Here is a 21,481-nt window from a genome sequence, read left to right as displayed (position 1 = left end):
CCCGGTCGCTAGGCGGACACCATATCCATTACACCACGGCGACCTAGAGCAGATTATAGCAGAATAGTTTATGATTGACTTAAGCACGTAAAGTTCATCGTTGTTAACATACATATAAATAAATAACAGCATGCATTGAAGTACACACAAAAACACACATTTTAAAGAACAGTTGATCTAAATAAACACGAAATAAACATATTTCGTGAACATATTTCGTGAGAGTGGCATATGGATGGGGTTAATACATATTAATCACACAATGTTATGTGTATACATGTAGTTTTACAAATAAAGCAATATTTACATAATTTTGACCTTATTTTCTAAGTAAAAAATGAATTATTATTTAAAACTACATATATATGACATTTTCTCTTATTTTAAAGCATTTTTAACTCAACATGACTAGCTTTCTTCATACTTTCTTAATAATTACCAACACTATAACTATAATCACCGCCGTCAAAGCCTACTCACCATCATCATTATAAATTTTAATAAAACATATTTTCAAATTACAGGGCTTCCTTTGGATTTGCTTGAATCATTACCCATATCTGTTAGAATTGTCCGCCTCAATGGTCATCTATGACATCTAAGACGACCAAGCGGCTTTTATTTGATTTGTATATTTTATCGGTTAATCTATTGTGATAAAGGCATTATATAAAAACACTTATCACAAGCTTAGGGCAAAATGTGATGTTGTTATCACAAATAATTTCGCTTTATTTCATTGTTGTATATATTAAAAATGAAATTATAAAAAAGGTAATTATGTTGATAATGCATACATACGTCATTTTGACTTGCAAAGTCTGTGGTAAAACAGTTGGAATTTTCACGGCAGAATTTTTTGTTTAATCAGTTGCGCAGAAGAAGAAACTTTATTTGAGATGAATTATATACACGAGATACTTTTACCCGTTAGTATCACTACATTTTTTTCAATGAAGCAGCATTAATATAGGGCATTTGAAAAACACTAAGCAAAATTCCACGCATGTAGTGTCATTAACTTCTTTTAAAAAGAAATAAAAGTGTGATATCATACTAAATGCTCATCGCACATTAACATAAACTTAATGTTGATGCATATTTAACTTTCCTGTTAAATTTAACATATTAAGTTTAATTAACTTCAGAAATAAACTAAAATAATATGTAATTTATTTTTATAAAAAACATTTTTTAAAATAAAACGGCTACAGCAGACGGATCAATACGTTGATTTCAAGCAACATCATCGAAGGAATAATAACCAAGATGAAAATAGTAATTACATGCTTAATACAATAATATTAAGCTACATGCTAGAATTGCGCGATATTCGGTTTGCGAAATCGTCATGCAAAAATGTTTTGTTTGCAAATGGAGGAAATGAAACTGTTCTTCAGTTTATAGTGTGTCAGCTAAACGTGCTTTGCGACAAATGAACAATCCAAACAAATTCAATTGCTTAACTACAATTTAGTATGTGCTGACGAATATCGTAAATCAATAATGCCTATGTGATAATTTGAGAGTTAATTATTTAATTTACTGAACTAAACAGACATGTTCAATGTCAGTGTATATGTAAACGGTCTCGGTATCTCCAAGTTTAATAATACTGAAATAGTGTATCACTTCACTTCACTACGTTATTAACAGTTTGTTATTCAAGTGTGTTTAAGTTATAACGCAGGTTCCACAATTATATAAATAAGTTATACATAAATTGATCATGTATATAAATTAAATTGTCAAATCCTTTGTTTCTTCTGAGTATAATATATGTCCAATACACAAATATGGACCTACTCATATTCTTGGAAATTACATTGAAATCTCTTTTACTAATGTAATGTACAGAATATTTTCCGGTATATTAAATAAACGATTATATGAATGGGCGGAAGAAAACAATAAATTTGATGAATCTCAAGCATGGTTTCGGGCCGGCTATTCAGCTATAGATAATGTTTTTGACTTCAAGCGATGGCTCCAAAATATTTGTCAAAAAAGGGGGATAGATTTAATTGCCTCTATATAGACTTTAGAGAGGCATTTGCTAAAATAATCCACAATGTAATGTTTTAAGCACTTAACAGAAAGGGAATTAAAGGTAAATTCATTAACGTATTAAAAAATATGTAAAGCTCACTCTATTCCTGTTTTAAAGTTCATAATACAGCCGTCACTAATTCTGGCGCGAAATATAGATCCAATTGTCATAGTACTATATATATCAGAGTTTTTTTAATGTAATATTTGTACCCGTCAGGAAGACAAAACCAGTTCTACCATATTTTTCTATTTATAGATGAATTATCCGTAATGTTACGTATAGCATGTGGGTCTGGAATTTGTATTTCAAATGAAATACCTGACAATTTTATGCCTCATTTTTGCGGACGATTTTGCTAGCTGTGCGGAGACGACCTTTAAACTTCAACAATTTAACGTTGTTTATTAATCTTGCATTAACACGGAAATGGAGATTTATGTAGATAAAACTGAAATAATTGTTTTTAGAAATGGCGGACCTACGAAGAAATTACGAGCTCTGGACATATCGTAGTTCGAAAATAAATACCACTTCCGTTTATAAATACATGGTATTATTGTTTACATCCAAATTATCGTGGAACGCGGCGCAAGTTAAACTGAGTTCTACGGTGGCATAGAGGCGACATTCACGCCTCTTTTTTTAAACGCACGAGGTAGAAAAAGAGGAGTGCAAAACTAAATAAAAGAGGAGTGCAATTAAAAAAGAGCGGTGCAGTAAATAAAGAATATTGCAATAAACACAAGAGGAGATAAGTTTAGCTATCTCGAGATCCCGACTTAGCTAACTCGTGGCCACAAGTTAGTCAGCCAATCAAATAGTTCCACATGGTTGTTCATGGTGACCTTTATACAAAGGGAAGTAATCATCACAGAAAAAGCACGCTTTGGCCAGCTATATATATGCATACAGAATATTTGAACATGTTACGCAAAATTTTATACGATGTCTAACTCGTGGCCACGAGATAGCTAAAATTCTCTCCGATTCGGTTTAATGAACCCTTCTTTTATTTACTGCACCGCTCTTTTTTAATTGCACTCCTCTTTTATTTAGTTTTGCACTCCTCTTTTTTGTATCTCGTGGCCTCGACTTAGTAAATCGAGGCCACGACATAGCTAACTCGTGGCCGCGAGATAGCAAGTCGTAGCCACGAAACAGAAAAAGAGGAGAGCAGTTTAAGAAAAGAGGAGTGAATGTCACCTCTCTGCCACCGTAGAGTTCACAAGTTCAGAAAGCAATATTCTCAATTTATAGTTATAAAGGGACTTTTGGAAACTTCCCTATTTGAGAACTCTTTTTACTTTTTGATAGCATGGCAAAGCCAATATTATGTTACGGCTCACAGATATGGGGATATGAATATGTAAATGCCATTGAAATTGTCCAAAATACATTTTGTAAACGCCATTTGCATTTAAGGAGTCAACGCGCTGAAGGCACTGTAGTTGTTCGCTATTGCATAATCTTTAGACGCAACTCAGTTTTCAAAATTATTTTATAGCGTTTTATATCGCAAGTTTGAAATGAACACAACCTATTCAAATTTATAAAAGAGTTTGTCTTAAAGAAAAGGTCGAGATGTGTGTGCACTGTTTATCCTCATATTTATGTTATAGAGATAACTTAGACAAAATAACAACAATATGTCTCTTTTTTCGCTATTGGTTGCTGCACTGGCAACCATATTAAGAATTTTGGTTGCCTTGCTAAAGAATAACAAGCCTAGAATCACGTACATGTTTTGTTTTGTGTATCTAATACTTTATCTATTTTCTTTAAATTATTGAGCAACAATTTTACCGCCATGACAGATTTTTAATGCATTCTGTCTTGTTGTGAGCCAGAATTGAATCATTTCCTAGGCCTAATTTATCCACAGTCGCCAATTTGTATTCTATGATTAATTGGACTGAGTTGTTCAAGCTTTGAAAAAGTTAGTTGCCCTTTTTTTTAGCCCAACTGAAACCAACTTCTGAAATTGAGTTTCCTGGGCTTAAATCTACTGGCCCAATGCTAAAAGGCAACCACTAAACCTGTAAGTTATTCATGATGTAAGATCTGACAGTGTATTGTACTCATTCAATTTGCAAGTCTGAAGACATTAAAAGGACCTTTTTACGTTTTGGTGAATAGACAAAATTAAACGATTTAATAATTGGAAAAGTTCTGTTGTTGTCGTTATATTATTTCATACTACGATGATTGCTTATACATATACAGTATAAAATACATCTCTCATTGAATGAGCAAGGATGGCCGAGTGGTCAAAACGACTTTTATTCCAGGGGTCAGTGGTTCGAGCCCAGTTGAGAGTAACTTTTTTGTTTCTTTAATTTTATTCCTTTTTTAATGGAGCTTTTAAGATCCAATGTTTAACATTGATCGCTATTACGCATTTAATGACAAACTGTCAAGAAAAGATCCCTTTTAGATGTTTACTAAAAATGCCACTAAATTTTATTTTAGAACTAATTGGTTGTTTATTTGATTAAAAGTGATTTTGTTTATTTGCCTTGACAGCGAGGTTACTTTGAAGTCATTATCACTTTTATCTTTTTTTCCCCAATCATTCATGAAAAAGATAATTTAAGCTTCATTTTGGGAAAAACGCAAATACATTAATTGCCATCCCAGTACCAGAGACTCTCTTAAACGCAAAACACCATACAATCAGTGAGTGTCGTCCTTGATTTGCTTGTGCGCACTGCACAGGCTATTATTATTATACCGGATTTATAATGCGCCCTTTTCATGCAAGAGTGCACGTTCAAAGGCGCGTTCAAAGGCTAATCAGTGTGCACATGCTAATCTTATATGGTATGCATTAAGCCCCGTTTTCCCTGAAAGCAGCCAATATGTACAGATTTCAATTAAAACTGGACAATGTCGTCGCAAAAGCTGTTAAACACTAGACTGGCAAAGAGAGAACTTTTATTTCAACAAATACATATACATATTTACACAGTTGAAATAAACCTTTATGGTCCTTGTTCAACACAGATCACATAACATGATGAATTCATATTAATATATTCATAAAAAAAACAACAAAAAAACATGGTATTGCATAAAAAACGTTATGGTTGAATAAACAATAATGTTCTAATACAGATCCTACATCTCGCATCCAGTAGAAATTCAAAATCAATTTTCTAAATAGACATACAGTATTTACACAGCATATATTAATTTGATATTTCAATATTTCTAATATCAAGTTCAGAATATTAAATTTCAAACAAAATGTTTGTTCTTCAATACAACTACTTAGAGCGCCGGTAATGACCACGCAAATGTTTGCAAGATCTTATTTACTGGAATCAACTAACATCACCTTTTTTAACATCACATATATCACATGATATAATATTCATATTATATTACAAAAAACATAAGTACAATAATTCTAAAGTGATGAGACTTGAATAAACTGAGACTTGAAAAAAACTCATCAATGACCCTGTAATTATTAGAAAAACGAGTGCAGAAAAGGAAAGCTAACTTCTTCCAATCATTCTCACAAGAAACAGCAGAGTTTTTTCCCTTTCTAAATGATCCATTCAGAATACCCAAAACAGCTAGACTTGATTGATATGGTTTAAAGACACACACCTTGAAATGAAATACATGTCATAGTAAATTTAAGTATAAATAAGAATCACATTTTATCTATGCCAATTAGAATATATCTGGTGGTTACAAGGTATAAATCCGTATCTTTTGCGCTTTAAAACTTAAAAATAATCGCGTTTGTCGAAATGGACGTATACGTCTAGAAATCCTACTTTCGGTTTTAAAAGCGGTACCGTTTGAAAAATAATAAATTACTTGCTAACTAGGCCATAGATTTAGTTTTATCTATCTCAATTAGAATAAATCTGGTTGTAACAAGGTAGAAATGCGTCTTTTTTGCGCTTTAAAACTTAAAAATAATTGCGTTTTCGAAATTGACGTATAGAAATCATACTTTCGGTTTAAAAAAAATAAATTAAATAAATTACTTGCTAACTAGGCTATAGGTTTAATGACAGTTTTGTACACTTTGCATCTATATGTATTGATTAACATGCACTTCATTTTAAGGTGTGTGGCTTTAAGATTCGATATTCAAATAAAATATTGAAAATCTTAATCACCGATTGTATCATTTTGTTGCAGTATATTTTACTGAACTAATTGAACTTGTTTCATCACTACATCCAATAATGGATCTCTCTTTTACATGCATATGATCCTACCACACTAATATTATACAATATGTATACATCAAACGATTCTTATTTTATAAATCACTGTGTACATATCTCTGTGTACATAGATTAACAATTTATCTGTAGTCATGTAATACACGTATGACACGTAATACATTGGCATTATGATGTCGAATAATTATTTATGCATATATTTGTAATGCAGAGACCCCAGTAACACCGACAGCGATTGCAATTTTGACATACTGACAAGTGAATCAGGAAACTGATGGTGAAATATAGCTTATACTATACAATAAACAATATGAGCCACCAACCCGACCAGCTGCCTCTCAGTCAAAAACTGGGCTACCAGATGCAGCCTGCAGCAAGCCAGCCAGATCCGGTTGTTTAATCGGGTAATAGTTTTAGTGAGGATATTTTTTTACCATGCATGATTCCTAGTTTTCAGCCTGTTTTAGGTGATCATGTTCCTCAGTCAATTAAAGACAAAATAATATCAGGCCAATATGTAGATCTGGCAAGTTTGTTGGAGGCCCCGGTAGTTCCAGAAGATTTAGGAAAACATTTGGTTTTGAATAATTCGGGTGAATAAGTGGTAAAGCCCAATATGAAACAAAACATTGTGGATATAGCTAAATGAACTGACGCATTCCTCATTTTCTCAAGCCTTTATTTAAGTGCTCATCCTGTTAAAATGCAAGATCTCTTAAAGTATATGCACACTATAAGGCTGGGGGCAGCAAGACACACTGAAGGTTGGAGATCTTATGATCAACAGTTTAGGTTGAGAATGGGTAATAACCCAGCGAATTCGTGGGCAATGATTGATATGGAGCTTTGGCTGTTGTGTATGGGGCCTTCAAGGCAGCCAGTTCATGATACAGGGAATTTTGTAAGAAAATGTTATGATTTCAATTATACCAGATGTTAACGGTCAGTTTGCAATTACAAACATGCTTGTATGATTTTTGGTTCCGACCATCCTTCAAAGGTATGTCATCTCAAGCCTCGCAACACCAGTTCCTTGGGAGGAGGGTCTGTCAGGGGGGCTGTCACCCAGACCTCGTACAGGCCTAGAGCTTACACGTTCCAACCTAGAGGCCCAATTCAGGGGCTCCGGGGCCCGTTTAGCAGATACTAATACCTCAGTTTGGTCTCTTGGCAAGTCGCCAATAAATGTTGTTACGATTTCTAAATATCTTCAGTTATATCCAAATAAAGAAGTAGCTTCTGTGCTCAGTAATGGCTTCAAGCAAGGTTTTAAGCTGGGTTATAAGGGTTCACATCTAGGTTCTTCAGCGAATAATTTGGTTTCAACAAAAGTGCATTTTTCAGAAGTCCAAAAGAATCTTGACAAAGAGATTTCCTTAGGTAGAATTTCAGGTCCTTTCAAAGTCCCACCAATTTCCAATTTAAAAGTAAGTCCATTAGGCATTTTAGAGAAGCCAGACGGGGGTTGGCGGTTAATCACACACCTGTCGTATCCCAATGGGTCAAGTATCAATTATGGTTTTAGTGTGGAAGACATTTCTGTTAAAAAAAACATCATTTGACAAAGTGGCTGACATGTTATTTAGTTTAGGTACGTCCGCAATGATGGCAAAAAGAGATATTAAATCGGATTTTCGTTTAATGCCTATTTACCCAGGGGACTTTCACTTGATGGGGCTTCAGTTCAACAACCAGTATTATGTTGACAAATGCTTACCAATGGGTTTATCTATTGCTCCGGCATTATTCGAATCATTCTCCACTTTTATACATTGGCTAGTAAGTTTCAAAACTGGGATTCAAACTTTAGATCATTATTTGGACGACTTTATTTTTGGAAGTGCAGCTGAGTCAAATAATTGTAACATGCTAGTTTCTACTTTCGAGGAAGTATGTACCGAAATGGGAGTCCCAGTTGCGGTGGAAAAGTCGGTCGGCCCAACAACAGTACTGACATTTTTAGGCCTGGAATTAGATACTGTGCAAATGACTGTTAGAGTACCTGCTAAAAAAGTGGAAGAACTTTTGAAGCTTTTGCAAAATTGTCTAGTAAAAAAGAGACTAACGTTAAAAGAATTGCAGTCTTTAACTGGGAAGTTGAGTTTTTGTAGTCAAGCAGTAAGAGCAAGCAGGGCATTCTTGCGCCGATTTTATGATGCTATGTGTGGCTTAAAAAAGTCCTATTATAAGATAAGAGTTAATGGTGAAATGAGAGAAGACATCCTGATGTGGATTCAATTTATTGAAGATTTTAATGGCGTTGTACAAATTCCAAATAAAGTATGGTTGGATAACTCTGTCATTCATCTTTACACTGTTACTGCAGGTGGTGCTACTCTTGGCTGTGGTTGTTATTTTGGAGGTAATTGGGCCTATTGCCCATGGCTTGTTCAATGGCAAGGCCAACCTATTTTATCAGATATAACATTTTTAGAGATGGTCCCTGTTTTGTTGGCAATTTGGCTCTGGGGGGGGGTCTTTTTGAGGGACAGGAAGATTAAGTTTTATATTGATAATTTAGGTTTGGTAGAAGTGATAAACAAACAGTCTTCCAAGTCGAAACGTTTAATGTTTCTGGTTAGAACATTTGTGTTGTAGTTATGAAATACTCGGTGGTGTTTAAAGCAGTACATATTTCATCAAAGTCCAATTACATTGCTGATGCAATTTCTCGCAAACAGTTTCACAGGTTACAACAGTTAGCACCAGAGGCACAAGCGAGTCCAGAATCAATCCCGCCGGAGTTTTTACTGATGATCTGCAGCAAGAGGCTAATAGATTGCTAGACAATTCCCTTGCTGCTAATACAAAAAAGGCATACATCGTTGGGTTAGAGAGATTCTCTGAGTTTAAAAGGCAAAACGGCTTGTCAGATGCCTGGCCGCCTACAGTTGAACAGGTGGTTCGATTTGTAGCATGGCTATCCCTACAGAAACTATCCCACAAAACAGCAAAATCATACTTAAGCTCTATAGCTTTTCATTGCAAGCTGCTTGATGTTGTTGACCCTACCAAAAAGTTCATTGTTTCAAAAATGGTGGAAGGAATGCAAAAAGATAAAAAAACACACGTTAATAGGCTTCCAATTACCCTCTCGTTACTGCAAGGGATAGTAAGCAAACTTTATATTGTGTGTTCCAGTGTCTACGAAGCAAAACTGTTAACTGCAGCTTTTATGCTAGCGTTTTTCGGTTTTCTAAGAGTTGGCGAAATAGCTGTTCCTAAAAAAGGTGATAGTATTTTACAGGCAGCGGTGTTGGCAATAGAAGATTTACAATTTGATCACAATGGGGCAATCATTTCGATCCGGCATTTAAAAACTGATCAGTTGGGCAAAGGCGTAGCGCTCAAAATTACTAGGTCAAACAGTGAATTTTGCCCAGTTGTGTGTCTTAACCAGTATCTTCATGTTCGTCCTCAAGGGCCTGGCCCCTTGTTTTTGCAATTTAACAAACAACCAATTACTCGTTACCAATTTTCTACTATTCTTATAAAAACGGTTTCTCTTTTGGGTCTGAATTATGGGTCTTACAAATCCCACTCCGTCAGATTTGGAGCAGCAACTGAAGCTTCCCAGCTAGGCTATTCAGTGGAGATCATTAAAAAGGCAGGCAGATGGGCTTCCAATGCCTACCAAACATATGTTCGTCCTGTTCCTGTTGTCATGCCCAGCTTAAGAAATAACCCCCATTAAAAAGGTATGGTTCATATAGTTAGATTCATGTGACTAACAAAAACCAAGTTGTATTTAGGGAAAACCATCTGGATACTGGGTTCATCAATAATCAAGCAAGCCTTCATAGCAGCAAGATTACGACCTGAAGGGGCCAACCTTTGCCTTGAACCCAACATCATCTGGTGGCAAGGGTACAGTGGGTTAACACTTGCAGAATCAAAGAAAAAAATTCTTTCGCTTGCCAATGTGGGTAATTCTCCAGACTATATTGTGTTACATTTAGGCGGTAATGATCTTGGTCGTCGGTCAATGATCGACCTTCGAAAATTGATTGACGGGCTATTCAGGACTATACTGTCTATATTTCCAAGTGTTAAGATTGTATGGTCTGCAGTGCTTCCAAGGTCAAATTGGAGATATTCTGATAATAAAGTTGCTATGGACAAAGCAAGAAAGCGCCTTAATAGTCATGGTTCATCTAGGGCTTTGGCATGTGGAGGGCATTACTTGGCCAACTCTGACTTTGGAAAATTTGAGAAACATTTGTTTGCTGCTAATTTTTATGCAATTTTTTGCTGCTAGTTTTTATGCATTTTTTTGCTGCTGGGTTTTATGCATTTTTGCTGCTAGTTTTTATTCATATCTTTGCCTTGTGTTTACAGTTTACTGCTTCCGACTCCAAGCATGCGTCCATCCGCCCTGCAGCCAAAGTTATTTGGCAGTGGCCACACGTCATCTCTGGCCCAGCTGGTTTCGAGGTAGGGGCATTTGGGCCGCTGGGTCAGCGTTGTTGGGTGGCCATATGGCAATCAGTGCCGGATGGACGCTTTTTACCTGGCACATTTTTGGGGGAAAATATATATGATTTTGTTGGAAGTGCTGATGGCCGTCACCTGGAGTCAGCACTCATATACAATTTATTTGTGCAGTTAGTTATTTGCAGTTAGTTTGGGCTTGCCATGTTCGCAGGTGGCCCGTGCTGCTTGGAGTCGATACATTATATGCCAGAACCATTTTTTTTATGTTTTTATGTTATAAGGTCCTTTAATAAAAAGTAAAAATTTAGTTGAGTTTATATTTACTGTGTGAAAAGGGTTATTCATCGGAGTTTTCATATAGGCTTGCCCATGTAATGCTAGGTGGCAGTTTGCGTTTAGTTCTTGGCCTCTACAATAATATTGGTTTAACTATCTTTTCAAAGAGATCTAACATATGTTCAACAGTAATATTAACGTACAAATATTTCCTGAGTTTAAATATCGCTTTAAGAGCCTGACCGGACAATGTCCCATATGATTCCTTGAATGAACCTCCTGATGTAAATATTATACCGAGATAAGAATACTTATTCACAATTTCTATGTGGCTTTCATCATAATAAAAGTTTAGATTATTTAGCAGTCTACCACCTTTTCTAAATATAAGTACTTTGGTTTTATCTCTATTAACATTTAATTTCCATCTGTTGCAATATGTCAATAAAATATCTAGATTTTTTTTGCAGTTCTTTCGCTGAATTTGCAAAAATCACAATGTCATCTGCATACATAAACAGAAAAATCTTAAGAGTACCAATATCAACACCTTCAGCACCTTTTAAGAAAAATTCATCTTCTAGGTTATTTAAATACAAAGCAAAGATAAAAGGACTTAAACACTCGCCTTGACGTACTCCTAAAAAGCTTTCAAACATCTCTCCAGTTTCACAATTTAGTTTAACACATGGGCGTACTTGCTTATACATAGATTTGATAACATTAAAAAGCTTACCTCTAATACCCAGTTTGCATAATTTGTACCAAAATGTTCGGTCTAACCAAATAATCGAACGCTTTAAAAAAATCAACAAAAACGCGAAATAACTGTTTGATTAATTATATGGGTAATTAAACCATGTAATACACAGATATTGTCCCTAGTTCCCATATTAGCCCTAAAACCAGCCTGCGCTTCGACATATATATATTTTTCCTCTGCCCAATGTGTAAGTCTAGTGTTTATAAGTCTTGTAAATAATTTTCCAACAACACTTTGTAATGTTATTCCTCTAAAATTCGTAACATTTAACACAATGTCTTTCTTATGGATTGGTACAATGTTGCCTTCACTCCAACATGAAGGGAAATAATTACATTTTAAAATCTTATTGAACAGTTTCGCAATGCTATCAACTAATACGTTTTTACCATACACAAAAAATTCATTTAAAATACAATCGGGCCCTGCACTTCGCCCCAACTTTAGTTCTGAAATACCTTTCAATACGTCTGCATTTGTTAATGGCATATCCAACTCATTAAACATAATTTTTTATTCATCTTCGGCAATTCTATTACTAAAAATCAATTATATCTTCATCGGCTTGAAAAAAATATACTATCAGGGTTGTTTATAGCTCTAAAATATTCAGAAAAAGTGTCTCAAGATATACCTCTCGGATCCTTAGGTACATTACATTCTTTTAACATTCTCCAATATTCTTTGGCAGTACTGAAACGTGCAGACAATAACTTTTGTGTTTTAATTTTATCTTGCTCATAGTTAAATGATCTAACACTCTTTTTGTATACACTTCTGGCCCTGACCATTTCGATTCTATTAACATCGCTATGATTTTTTCTATACTGGTTTAGTTTTCTATAAAAATTGACTCTGTTTGTCTCACAAACATCCTAACATAAATATGACGCTGTTGTAGAAGCACCACTTACCTTAAGATTTTCGTAGTTATTTCGAGATGTAAAAGTTTTACCAAATAGCGGTTTACATACATTATCTATACAAGATACAAAACTACCAATACACGTATCAACATCTTCACTTGAGCTAATACAATCAATATTACTATTCAAATCCTCAAGTTTACATTTGAAACTATCACTGGATATTGATTCCTGAAAAAGATCCTTTTTTTATCTGCATTCCATCTATAATAAAAATGTGTATGACTATTTGTATTTTCCGTTGTAACATTACAATCAATATCATCAGGATTTATCTGCCCCAGAACGGCAAATTCTCTGATACAATGGTCAGAAACAATATTAGGCCCATGTATATAAAAGTTTACAAAAAGGGGTAACATTTTTTCACTGACTATACAATAATCAACTACGCTCGAACCTGCACTGCCCACATATGTATATGCACCTGTACTATTACAGACTCTACCATTTGCAATCCATAGACTTGTTTGCTTGAGAAAATCAAGTTATAAATAACCATTTGTATAAGTATGAATATCTTGCGTTTTTCGTGGTAAAATCGTGTCAACATTATAATCTTCAGGTAATAAGTTATTATTTTTTAAGGTGTGCGTATCCTCTACAACAAAATCAGGTAAATTACCGACTCTTGAGTTTAAATCTCCAAGAAGCATAAATGAGCAATTATCTTCTCCATAAGTATTCTGCATATATATAATATTGTCTAATAGTACATCAAAAACATTTGAATCTACTAGTATATTCCTGCTAGTGGATGACGGTATAATATAACACAGGCAAATGAACAAGTCTGTAGTAAGGTTAAATTGAGTTCCGTCTATTCGTACCCAAATGTGGAAATCTTAATGCTTTAATATACAGGTATTGTCATTAACAAATTTATTTTTAATATATAGTACTAAGCCTCCAGAATTTCTGGTGGTACCAGTCATATTCTCCAATCTATGTAAAACAAAATGCTCAAAACCATTTTTATCAAAGTTTATAACATCACTACCCAATGTTTCAGTAAAGCATACAATATCATTATTTTCAAATAATTGAATAATTTCTGGACATTCAAATTTATTTAAACGCTTACTTTTCAGCCCCTGTTTGTTCAGTAAAGCAAATTTAATACACACTTTATCGTCAATGTTATTTACATAGTTTGTACTTTGAGACCCCTATTGGGTACCCCTTGTACTGTCATCTGCTTGCTGATTGAATGTTGGCGGTTCACTATGCGTGGGCGCTGTTCTCTGATTGGTCTGCGTCTTCTTCGCGGTTGGAGTTTTCTTTGATGCACGAGCACTGATCGACCGTCCTCGATTTTGACCTGCTACTCCACGTGATTTTGCCCTACCACGGGTAGCCTGATTGTCAATATTGACAGAACCTGAATGGCCGAAATTTGTATTGTTCTGAGTGTTCAATGTAGGGTTTATGTTGGGTTGATTCAAGATGGACTGTGATTGCGAGCTTTGCGTGCTAGCATCAGCTTGAGTGCTTTTAGTATTCACACTGGATATTATATTGTCTGTACCGCGCACACTGCTTCGAAAAGGTAAGTTGCTTTCACTTTTGGTTTCTAACGGTCCCGCAACAAAGTTTCTGGTCTGTCTAAGTGTACCAGATAACGATACGTTATTTGTACTTCCTTGCATTTGTTGCTGTGGCCTAACATTGCCAGATGGCATCCCTGTTGACTGTTGGTATGGCACCGATATAGGGGCCACAGTAGGTGCTGCCGACATGGATGGTGCTGCGTCTGGCTAGGGGTTCCTGGTAACATGTTGGGGCGTGTTAATCAAAGTCTTCAATAATCGATCATAGCCTGAAAATTCGTCACAAACTATGCTGTCGTTAACAATAAATGCAGCAGGGTATTTCAACTTCACCTTATTTCTACGCTTTTGACGATGTTGTTTATATAACGGCCAGAGTCTCTTTCTTATCGTCGCACAAGCTGTTAAGCACTTTCATTACATACACACACTCGCTGTCTGCTGTCTGCAGTGTACCAGCGGTGAAGTATAAACAGGCACATGCGGTGGTTATCGTTCCTAGCGTAGTAAAGATCAGACTGACTTGCAAAACTTGCTCTTAAAATTAGTTGTCCGCTAACGCGAACAACTTAACATACTAATACCTGTATCGCTCTTGGTGACTGTGGCCAACTACCCTTATCTGTTACATATTTTGTTAATTGCATTAAATATTGGTTTAAACTGTTAATGATGCCTTATAACAGATTTCCTTAACAATGCTATAATATGTTAATATCAATAGATAACGCCGGGCGTACTTGGTGATCAACACATGTAAAATCCTTAATATTTAGATATGGTTTCGGGTTCTTCTGGATCTCTCATGATGTTGGCAACGTAGATTTATTTGTATGCAATTTTCGGCAGCGTATATTTGATTGAATCACCCAAAATTGGCACAATGCCATTATAAATGCATCTTGAGGTAACCATTTAATACGGAATGCTATTTGCAGTTGAAAATTCCGCTTAATATCAGAAAGCCTTTGCAAAGTTTAGGTGCTCCAATCAAAAATTAAAAATATTGAAGTTGGTAGGCCGTTGCGCTTTGAATATAATTTGAGAATTTGTAATTTTTGTTTTGACGAGGATTATTTATCTATTATTGATTGTGCATACCATGCGTTTTTCAATGTAGTAAATATGACGTTGTCCGTGGGGAATTTCTATATAACTGGTATATGGGTGGAAATACCGTTTATGACTTTTATAATCTGATGAGCAACACAGATAATGACACACTATTGCAATACTGTGTGTATGGGTATCATCTTTTGAACAAAATTGAATAAGCTGATAAATTTTTAATTTAAGATGAACAAAATGTAATATGTTGATATATTTTATAATTAAGATGATGTGTTCGCAACTACAAACATGTGTTATATTTTGTGTCAAATACTGTGTATTTTGGGCTAACGGCCTTTATTTACTTAATAAACTGAGTTGAGTTGAGTTTTGAATTCCTTATACAATACCCAACCCTACACCATCTTAGTATAATTGATAGGTAACACAATTACACACATTGCACATGTAAAATAGGTGATGTTTCACTGTCGTTGAATATTTGACAGAGCACGTTAACTACTTCAATTGTCGTCGAAATAAAATATTCATTGAACACTTTAAATGAACTTTAATTATGCAACTGCTCTTAACAAAAAGTAGCTATGAAGCAAACAAAAAACGACGATATATGGTTACATTTCAACATAAACTTCTTTAATTAGCCATATTTTGTTTAATTTATTGAATGCAAGTACATAATACAAAGCATTTAAGAGAACATACGTTTTGATAATTGTATAATTAGTATACGTCATATTATTTTATAATACTTTATAATTTACTAGTCATCGAGACGCTGTAAATAGTTATTGTACTAACAAAATAATTCAAACATAGACGACAATTCCATACCTTTACGACTGCAAGTGAAATGAATTAAAGGTTGTGATATTATTTTATTGTTTTTTCAGTAACCAACAGAAGAATAAGATGCACGAATATGAAATAACTGCTGTGTTTTCATTGCAATGCATTCTTTCGCTTTATTAAATAACTTAACAATATTGCCGGTATTGATTTATTCATAACGAAAAAGTGACATCAACAAAGTTTGGAAAATATAAAGATTTCATATTTTTAAAGTGTACAGTTCTACATGTATGACTGTATCCAAACATGAACATTTGCATGTTTCAATAAATCTGAAATTAATATAATATACTTATTACTATCAATAAAAATCATGACATTTTCGAAAGAAACAATAATAAACTATGCTTGAAACTTTGACTCATTTCCAGGAAAGTTATCATCCGAATCACAAAATTAAAGTCACAATAATGGCCGGATGCTTACCTTGGCCTGAAGTTAATAAATGTTCTATTGTTTTTCATTCTTTCTAACAAAGGTGCAATATATGTGTAAAAATGAAATAACAATTTCACAATTGAACAATTATTGTCAAACTATGCGTTGCACAATACAATTTCAGTAAATTGTTATATTTTGAACAAAACATAAAGAATTGGGGATACGCAACAAAATACTAAAAACAAGTTATGGATATTCTAATCTATACTTCTACTCAATATCCTTTATCAATATTTGAAATATCAAAATCAATACTTGAAATTGTATTTTAATCAATTTAATACCTATGCAGTTATACTTTAAGCATGAAAAATAAGCATGCAATGGTCCACAAATCTGAAAATACTGAAGACAGAGTTATGTTCCTTATATCTAGCATTTTCTATAAAAGTCATAAATAATAAGATGGAGGTTCTGATTAATGCTACACACAAGAAACGGACTTTAGGGAAATACACAAATGGCTATCCGTCCCATTCCTGTATTATTATTATGTATTTACGATCTCTGATAATAGTTGTATTTTGCTATATCAATATCAGCAATAACATAATTGATATTAACATAATACATGTAAATAACTTAAATAAAGGTACTTCCGTTTCATATTTCATGTTTAACCAGAATACAAATGGGTTAAACTCAAACAAGACAAGAAGTTTTCAGTTATTAAATACACAGGGCATATCAAAATAAAAAAACATAATCGCAAATGCTAATTTTATATATCAATAAAACTAGTAGTCCACATGAGTTATTTCGAAGGGATGGTTAAAGCACAAAATGCATGTTCACAACAAGACTAAGAATACTGTTACATGTATGTAATTACACACAGTTTTAATATATTGTTTTGTAATTTATTAATTAAACATGCGCAAACTAGGACGCCAATCATACATAATTCGAGTGTACACTCTTAATAAATGTCGGGGATGTTTCCGTACATCGATTTATTTCGTCCCTCGAATGCACGTCTGAACAAAGGAAATTGACGCGAGCTTATTTTTATTTCAGATGCTGATAAAATAAATGAAATTGAAACTAATTTGCAAATTGAACAAAGCACATGGAACAAAGCTCTAATATTGTTTTTTGTTTGTTAACTGTCTGGATCTATTTCTTCTGAACTTGTACTGTTGGACGTTTCATCTTTTTTAAAACTGTAATGTGATTCTATATACTCGCTTATTTGCAAATATAGTTATATGCGATTATATCTGCTTTCCAACATCTCCTTTTAAGAGCGTATGTATAGTAAAATACAATCAAAATTAATTAACCCTTAACTTGTCATAGAAACAAAGGTTTTGTTTTAAGCATGCTTAAACTATCATTTCAATCATCAGAGGCCATGGATAATGATGCACAAATTACACTTTCACATCCCAAATACAATACGCACAATTTCAGAGAATGAGCACTACGAATAAAAATTTACCTATATACGTGATAAATAAAGTTTACTATATTTACATATTTAAGATGAAGTATATATGCATACATTTCATAAACGCCCATCTCATAAAATATATCGCATCTGACTTGTAATATGGCGCAGCAATGACTATACAATTTGAAAATATTCTGTGAAATGTAAAATCATTCAACAATGATTGTCGCCTATTCAACTTGACAAAATATCCATATGCAAATACTGTGATTAATTCATTACCACCGTTACACTAATGTTTTATTTTCACTTATAGTCACAATAACACAATGCGTTCTATATCTAATAATTTGTTATTGTTTAATCGAGAATAATAACTAAATATTTATCAAGAACATAACGCAAGAAATATTCTTGGAAGTATTATGAAAGTAACACTTTTTTATTCCTGTAATCGCTATCCTAGAAAATCAAAATTTGCGTTTGTGACAATGTTTTGTTTAACATCAGTGACCTGAATCCTAAGCTCAGTACCACCAAACATCAACTTCACAAGAATTTTCGCGTATATATCCCCCTGTGGATCGATGTCCACCTTTATTAGCCCTACAAGTTGGCAACCATCCTCATCCACATATTTTGGATTCCTTTTAGGACTCGCATAAACCTCCAGAACAGCTTGTCTCATTTCAGACATGGTCGGGAAATATTCATGAGCCGTAACATGTTCTGCATTAGCCACGCTCATTTTAGTTCCGATTTCAATATGTTTATCAAAGATGTCATCGCAATAAGCCATACCATCAATTTCGATCTTTTTGTTAGGCGGATGGTGTTGTTTAAATTTCATCATTCGGGCGATCCCATACGTATATTTGCACACCCTAGCAGCAATGGCCAGTGGTTTGTGGCCGTACATTACTGCCCCACGCAACACCGCCGACGACGGTTCTTCTGGAATAATGACCATATTACCAAAGGTGTTCCTGAGAACAGACTGTAGATATGGCGACTCAGAAAATCCACCGACTAGTAAAATATGATTGAGCGGTTTCACTTTTTTCAACAAATCTGAAATTGATTTATCGATTTTATCAATCGCTTCATCAAAGAAAGATTTTGCCAAATCAACAGAAATTATTAGTTTGTCATTTTTGAATTCTAGATTCCTCGCAAAGGGCGTTTGCGCTAAAGTGGTTTCAACTTTTTCACCTATGTCCATTTCATACATCTCTCTTAGTTTTACCGGGAATCGTATTGTCATGCGCGAAGTACTGTTGAAGTGTCGTTTCTTTGTTTCAAAACTCTGCATGAAATCAATATACTCATCCGTGCAATTTTGCTTAAATTTCTGAAAGAGGTCTGCGCCAAATATTTGAACTAGCGTGTTTATGAATTTATTGTCCACATTAGTCCCACCGAAGTCTCCTCCGGTTGGTTGGTGTATCTCTGACAATGTGCCATCATGATTTACCTCATGAACGGTAATATCTGCGGTGCCACCTGTACAGATAAAGGAACCATAGTTAAATTTAGCTTTAAAAACGCAAGTTAATTAATAAAATTTAAATGCTATATACATGCATGCGTTTAATGTTGTAGATATGCTTACGTTCATCATAAATATTAAAATCTCACCTCCGAGATCTGCGACCATGTATCGATGGCCGGAGGGCAGTTTGCTTATTCCGAGTTGTTCTTTACAGTACAACGATGCAGCCTCGGGTTCCAGTGCAAGGGTCAGCATTTCGTCCGGAATACCTGCCTGATGTAAGTATAAACAATATTGTATTATATTCTGTGAATATACTATAGGAACTTGCTATTCGAGTTTCGAAGTGGTGTCTTAAAGTATGCTATCACATAAATCAAGCTTGCAGTCATAATCGCACGTATCCAACATGCTTAAACGAGTTGTGAGGGTATTGAAAACGTATGGTAAAAAAGAAACTGTTTAAATAGATGAAGGCTTTAAATCGTTCCTCTTATTTACTAGCAAACTGTGTTAAGAAGATGTATAATGTCCGTATTCCCCCGCCTTATTTTTTGTTCATTACCAGAATTTGAACATAAATGATACACGCGTAAATTGTTTTTATGATCGATGCATATTGCCCGAATCGTCTTTTATCCTAACAAGAACTTGAATTTTAATGATGCACGCGTAAATTTGTTTATAAAAGAACACGCGTACATGTTATAAAAGAGTAAGATGTCTGTGTAATTTACGTCAATATCTTTGTTAACGTTATTAACTTGAGTTAACATTGTCTTTAAGTGACTATTTTATTGTTGATAATATGACTTTGTAGTATCATGTTATAGAACACTTTGCATGCAGACATTATTAGTTGAGAGTAGAGCGCACTCATCAACTATTAGTCAAGGGAACATTTGTCCTCAAAAATGGTAAGAAACACGAAATTTGAATTACACATTTTCTCCATTGAGCTTATTGATTTTGTTTTGTTATCGAAAAGGTAATAGTGTAACGGACGGCAGCAAGTGCGGCCAAATGTTTTTCAAGATCAAGTCGTTTAAGTAGATTACATTCACCAGTATATATTTATTTGTAATAAACAATTTCTGAAACATTCAATTTCAAGATCACGCAGACGCACCTGCTGGCATTCATTTACTTATCATTTGTTTCCGCATGTTAAAACATGCCTCAAACGTAGGAAATACTGAAAATATATGCTTTCTAACTTACAATTGTATCGGGCATCATTTATTTTCACCCGTTTGCATTTGTAAATTCCAAATTGCAATTACAAAATGTGACGTGCAACAAACCAGTGAATAATTATTTTTATATTGGTAAGTATTTCTAAACGTCGTGAAATGTTTTATTTTAAGAATAGGGTTTATACAGTCAAAGTGGACAAACGCATTTTAAAGGGGTTCATCTAATAAATTATCTTAATAATGAAATATTTATGATAATGCAGTTTCCTGATGCATTTCAGTATTCACACCTTGATGTCGCGTCTATGCAATTTTGATTAATTAAAACGAGGGGATCTGCGAATATACGACTATATTTTGTTTTATTAGACGAGGATTATTTTTGCTTGGTTGAGATGTTTCACGATGACTTACAGTGTAGATCTCAATACCTTAACAGTGCACCACACTACACCCTTATATACACGAATATTAAATGCGTAAAATACCATTTAATTTTCACATAAACAATCGCACAAATGAATACAGTTGCGTTTGAAATATTGAATCTAACCTTTGTTGCAGCATCTCTCATGAATTTCTTTGAAAGATCATTCCAGATTGCCGGAACAGTAAGCACCCACTGTAAATCGTTCTCACTATTTATGTCAATGTCTTTCATGTGTTCTTTGTCCGTAAGAGTATTCAAAACTTCCGTTTTGATGAAATTGATAGCTAAACTGAAAATGTCTATAGCTCTCATTTTCTTTCCCATAATATCTTCGATGATGATATCTTTGTCTAGTGGCTACGATGGCAGGAAGAAAAACAACAACAATTCAACCAT

The 21,481-nt window shown here is 34.2% G+C and overlaps 1 protein-coding gene across 8 annotated transcripts in view; it reads right to left on the bottom strand.

Annotated features, from left to right (window-relative positions):
- Positions 1 to 16,254: 16,254 nt before the first annotated feature.
- Positions 16,255 to 21,481, bottom strand: part of LOC127877068 (heat shock 70 kDa protein 12A-like) — a 78,641-nt gene continuing 73,414 nt past the window's right edge. For 6 of the 8 annotated variants that reach the window (XM_052422670.1, XM_052422671.1, XM_052422674.1 and 3 more), the window contains 3 exons: positions 21,209 to 21,442; positions 19,606 to 19,732; positions 16,257 to 19,470 (listed from right to left, as the gene is read on the bottom strand). In XM_052422670.1, the coding sequence (XP_052278630.1) occupies positions 18,425 to 19,470; positions 19,606 to 19,732; positions 21,209 to 21,442 (1,407 nt within the window). In that variant the 3' untranslated portion in view covers positions 16,257 to 18,424. Of the gene's footprint in view, positions 19,471 to 19,605; positions 19,733 to 21,208; positions 21,443 to 21,481 lie in introns of all 8 variants that reach the window. The other 2 variants (XM_052422675.1, XM_052422673.1) reach the window with 2 other exon arrangements.

Source organism: Dreissena polymorpha, chromosome 4 (assembly GCF_020536995.1).
Source record: "Dreissena polymorpha isolate Duluth1 chromosome 4, UMN_Dpol_1.0, whole genome shotgun sequence".
NCBI classification, from domain to species: domain Eukaryota; kingdom Metazoa; phylum Mollusca; class Bivalvia; order Myida; family Dreissenidae; genus Dreissena; species Dreissena polymorpha.
This window is presented reverse-complemented; position numbering and strand designations above follow the sequence as displayed.